The sequence below is a fragment of the Geospiza fortis genome, unplaced genomic scaffold (genome assembly GCF_000277835.1).
Source record: "Geospiza fortis unplaced genomic scaffold, GeoFor_1.0 scaffold173, whole genome shotgun sequence".
Taxonomy (NCBI): Eukaryota; Metazoa; Chordata; class Aves; order Passeriformes; family Thraupidae; genus Geospiza; species Geospiza fortis.
The window spans coordinates 4,886,259-4,891,450 of NW_005054334.1; the positions used below are offsets into that span (position 1 = coordinate 4,886,259).

At 57.1% G+C, this 5,192-nt stretch overlaps 1 protein-coding gene across 1 annotated transcript in view; it reads left to right on the forward strand.

Moving 5' to 3' along the window:
- CSDC2 (cold shock domain containing C2) overlaps positions 1 to 5,191 on the forward strand; it is a 7,303-nt gene extending 2,112 nt beyond the window's left edge. Inside the window, exons 2-4 of the mRNA XM_005421873.2 lie at positions 4,112 to 4,377; positions 4,615 to 4,737; positions 5,006 to 5,191. Coding sequence (XP_005421930.1) covers positions 4,112 to 4,377; positions 4,615 to 4,737; positions 5,006 to 5,168 — 552 coding nt within the window. The 3' untranslated portion in view covers positions 5,169 to 5,191. The remainder of the gene's footprint in view (positions 1 to 4,111; positions 4,378 to 4,614; positions 4,738 to 5,005) is intronic.
- The last annotated feature ends 1 nt before the right edge of the window (position 5,192 follows it).

The following is a 5,192-nucleotide window of genomic DNA, read 5'->3' on the forward strand; positions in this document are numbered from 1 at the left end:
GGGGTGGGGGGTCTTTTTTCGTGGCCACTAATGAACGGGGAGTGGCAGACGGAGGCTGCTGCCTCTTCAAAAGGCTCTTTCCCCCCTTCTAGCGGGCCTTGAAAGGCTGTTTAGTTAAACAAGGTCACAGCCAGCACCCAAGTCAATGTGTTTGGCTTTAAAGAAGGGGAGAGAGACAGTGATTTTATTTGATAAACCGCAGACCTTTCAGTCGCTGCTGATGAATGGGGTACTTGGATCTCGAGATAAAAGCTGATGTGTCTACCGCCTGTCTGCCTTAATTGGCCTGGGTTTCCTGCCTCCGCCTGCAAGGGCTCCTGACTGTCAGCTCCGCTTGCTCAGGAGCCTGCCCTCCCAAAAATATAAAAGCAAAGCTGCCTTCTGCTGCCAAAGAAGACCCTGTCACCAGAGGGCTCTGGGGTTTGGCTTTGAGATGTTTTTTTTTCGGGGAGGAGAGGAGGTGGGCAGGGAAGGAGGTGTTTTTTATAAAGAGCATCCTTTCAGGAAGCCCTGGGCTTGCAGCCACTTTCTTCCTTGGCTGGGAGGACTGTCACCCTGGGAAACCCTCGGAGCAAAGCCACCAGGAGGAGACAGGGAGGAGCAAGGTGGAGTCCAGCAGTGGCAGGGGAGGGTGGTTACTCTGGAAAGGCTTCCCGTGCCCCGCGGCAGAGCCGGGCTGCTTCAGTCTCTCCGCTCGCTTCCTCAAGTGACCCGGATTCCGTCCTGCACTGTATACGTGCGTGGGGTGGACAGAGCGTCGGGGGGAGGTGTCAGCCACACCGGGAGAGACCTGAGGTGGGGAGAGATGCTCTCACCCTCAGCAGAAGTTACTGTGACCGCAGGACATTGAGGAGAGGGTGAAAATGCCTCTTGTGCCGAGGTACTCCCTCCTTGTCCCCTGCTGGGGCTGCGTTGTGAAGAAATGGCTGGGGAGAGGATGGTGGGTTGGAGAGCAGGGAGAGAAGGAGCACGGCAGAGGTTTTCCCGGTCTGCGTCTGGGCTGGGAGGGGAGGAGACACTGGTGAAGATATGCTCGTGTCCCCACTCTTCTTTCAGCCTGCTTTTGCCCTGAGTTTAATTGCCTCGGTCCCTTTGTTTGCAGCAGGGATTTAAATGAAGTTGGAGGTAGGATACAGCCCTGGAGACCCCCATGTGCCAAAGCTCCTACACAGCCTCAGCTTCACCAGCACCATCAAAGCCAGGAATTCAGCTGCTGGGCACCAAGGCTGACCGACAAATCTGGGATGCTTGATCCAGGTGCTGAAGAGGGGCTGAGTGCTGCTGGCTGAGCGAGACAGCCTCAGCCTGGCCCCAGGACAGGAATCTCTGCTCCAGCCCCTGCTCCAAGCAGGAGATAGAGCAGGCAGCTCTGTGACGTGTCCAGGCAGTGCATCTGCCAAGGATGGGGATCCTCCAGCCTTGCTATGCCCTGTGCCTGTGTTTATCCCAGTGAGCTGCCACCCAACATCCCCCTGGGCCATCCAGAGAGCCCTCAGAGTGCCTGTGAGGGATTGCACCTCGCTTGTTCTCCCACAAGGAGCAAGCTCAGCTCCTGGGGGCAAAGAGCAGCCCAGGAGGGCACCCTGAGCTGCTGCCCTCAGCTCTCAGGAGCAGACTGTCTGCCTCCTCAGCAGTGCTCCTGTTCTTCACCACTTGTCCCCCAAAACAGGGAGCCTTCCAGGGCACCTGGGCCTGGGCTGGTCCCACAGGTGAACCTCGGCAAACCCCTTCTTGGTTGCTACTTCACCAGAGCACACATTTTGTCCCTGCAAGCTCCCCCTCCTGCACACCCCCTTGCCTCTTATTTTAATTTTGCCTCTGGGAAACTTCCATCTTTCCAGCCCCTTGTGGATGCCAACCAACTCCCTCAGCATACTAATAGTTTGCTCCAAGCATCCTTATTCAGGTTAAATACCCTCCATTGTCCCTAAACTGGTGGGGGAGCAGAAAGGCCTCCTCTGTCAGAGAAAGCCACACAGAGCAGGTGATGTGGCAGAGAACTGCGGGCTATTTCCCTCAAATCATCCCACTCCTCCAATCCTGACACTCCTGGGAAGGTGACAAACCCTGCAGAAATCCATGGGGATCACATCACTTTTTGCTGCCCTAAAGTGGCCAGGCTGCTCACCAGCACAGGCAGGGCAGTCAAATGGGGGAACAGATGGGAGCTGTGAAGCAGTTTGGGGTCAGGTCTGGCTTTGGGGTATCTCACTTTGGGTGCTCCCTGAGCCTCGCTGAGCTCCTTAGGCATGGAGGAAGGAGATATGAGCCTGAGCCTGGGAATGGGAGAAGGAGATGCTGAGCCAGGGTTTGGGGAAATAGATGCTGAACCTGGGCATGGAAGCAGGAGCTGAGCTGCCCCTGTGTGGGGTGGGATGGAAGCAAAGGCAGATGTGCATGCTCCAGTTGCTGCATGAAGGAGAGGAGCCACTGAAGCACTGGAAGGGTTTGGTGTGGGGGTGGGTGGGGAGGCAGCCAAGGGAAAAACGGTTTGGAGAGGTTTGCAGCCACAAGTGGAAGTTGTCTCAGAGGGCAGGAGGAATGTGGTGGCTTCTGCCTTGGATTAGGACTCTAGTGTGGCCTTTACTGCCTGGGCCTGGGGGTGAAGCTTTGCACAGCTGAGAGGGGGTCACTGTCAGGAGGCTGGCTGAGGGCTGCCCATATGGGGGCAATCCAAGCTGGACTGGCAGCTGTGGGGGGCCAGTGGCAGGCACAGCCCCTGGTAGAGGTGAAGAAGGTGGAGGTGGGTGAGGGGATCAGGAATTGCCTGGTGCCTCCTTGACACTTCAGCTGCTCTAGAAATCTTTTCCCATGTCCTTGTTGCCTGCTAATTTCAGAGTGGAGGTGACCCCCTTTTGTGCATCCCCCCAGGGCCTTCGTGTCTCAAAAGGCCACAGTGAGTCAGAAAAGGAATTAAATATTCTCTGTTTCCTGGTGTGTGCAGGTGTTGTCCTAAAAGATGCTGCATGCCCCAGTGGGGTGGAAAAGGGCTGATGGTGTTGCTGGGAAAGGGGATGGGATCCATGGGATACTGGGCTCCTCAGCTCCAAGTGATGGAAACTCCTGAGGAGCAGTGGAAATGGGTGAGCCCCCACCCAGTGCACCCAAAGAGAGGTGCCCTCAAGCAACCCCTGGCGTGGGGCACCCTGGGACAGAGGCACCAGCGTCAGATGCAGCAACTGATTGGAATGAAAATCAACAGAGCAAGGCTTTTCTGAGCGAGCAGCTGCAGTGCTGATCACACATCAGAGCATCTGGGAGACTGAAAAATGCACAGCCCCTCCAATTTCATGCTGGGGTGCTTCAGTAAGGACAAGAGTGCCCACAATTGTGATTGCTCTGTCTGCAGGGTTTCTGCCCCTTAGGGCTTTAACTCCTTGCAAATGGCATGATGCCTTCAGAAACTGGAGCCTGCTGATGGCAGCAGCAGGAGGCTGTGCTTGTGTAGTGGCTAGGCTGAGGTGCCTGAGGGGCATGAGGGCTGCTGGCAGCCTCATCACAGTCTTCTGGTGTTCCTTCTTTCTGTAGGAATGTGCCTGGATGGGCAGCAGCTGCTGGCTGGGGTTGGGGTTGTCTCCTAAATTCTGTGGGGCTGAAGCAACCTCCTGTGCTGAGAACACCTCAGACCCCTGACCTTGATGTACTGACCTGTTGTCTCAGCCTTTTTTCTTCACTTTTTTAATCAGCAATCTCGGGATGGGGGAAGTTCTCAGAGCCTGGGCCTGGAGGCATGCTGGTACTGCATGGGGATCCTTCCCATAATGGTCCCTGCCTGTGGCAGCCCATGCTCCACTGCTTCTTTTCCCAGGGTGTGCTTTTTAGTGACTTCATCTCAAATATGTGGGATTATCCTGGCAACTGAAAGGTTGAATAAACCAGGTTCTTCCCTTGGGATTGATTTTCTGGAACATCCCAGGTGACTCCAAGCTGGGACAGGTTTGCTGGGGCAAATCCCAGTGCTGGAGGTTGGTGTCCAAGGCTGAGGGCTGGCAGCATGTGGGAGCTCCCTGCTCCCACAAATGGCTGGGAGCCGAGGGACAATTCCTGGCAGCAAATTGTGCCAAAAGCCTCAAAGAAGGCCCTGTAACCCTCAGCCCCTTTTGCTCCCCAGGTCAGCAGTAGTAGGCCCACACGCCTGGGCATCCTTTCTCCTGCTGCCCACCCGCCCGATCCCAAGACGGAGGAGCCCAGCGACCCCGCCATGTCATCGGAGCCCAGCGCCCCGCCGGCAGTGCCGCCCCTGCACTCCCCCAAGTCGCCGGTGTGGCCCACCTTCCCCTTCCAGAGGGAGGGCAGCCGCATCTGGGAGCGGGGAAACCTCCTGCTACGGGACCTGCCCAGCCCCCTCCCCACCAAGAGGACCAGGACCTACTCGGCGTAAGTACCTGGTGGGTTTGGGACTGTCCAATTGGTCACTGCAGTGCCTGCAGGATCCTCTGCACCTGGAGCACTTTGCCACCTGGTGCCCAGCATCGCTGCACAGCCCTGCCCAGAGTGCTGGGGGTGGGTGCCATGCACTCAGCCCAGAACTGTCATGTTCATAGCAAAAATCTTTCCCTGTGCCTCCACCTGGGCAAGAGCCACTGGCGAAAAATCTTCCCTTTCCTCCTGTAGGACAGCACGTGCCTCTGCTGGCCCCATCTTCAAGGGTGTCTGCAAGCAGTTCTCTCGCTCCCAGGGCCACGGGTTTATCACCCCAGAGAATGGCACCGAGGACATTTTCGTGCATGTGTCTGAGTAAGTCCTGGGGCTGTGTGGTGCTGGAAGACCCCAGGGAAGCCATGCCATCAGCATGGAGCTGGAGACTTGTGGGCTGGGGTGTGGATGTCTCCATGGGGTGGACATGGGTCTCTGCTTGTTCAGTACCCTCCATCATCAATGGGTTTTCTTTTCCAAGGCATCACTGGTGGATCATTTGCCTTCCTTCATTTTGGGTGGTCTGGGGCAGGGGTCCATCTCTTGGCTGCGACACCACCACCACCACCTCTCCTTTCCTCTCCTGCAGCATCGAGGGAGAGTACGTCCCAGTGGAGGGGGACGAGGTGACGTACAAGGTCTGCCCCATCCCTCCCAAGAACCAGAAGTTCCAGGCAGTGGAGGTGGTCCTCACCAACCTGGCACCCCACACGAAGCACGAGACGTGGTCTGGCCAGATCATCGGCTCCTAGGCGCCCGGGGGGCCGCCCGCCCCC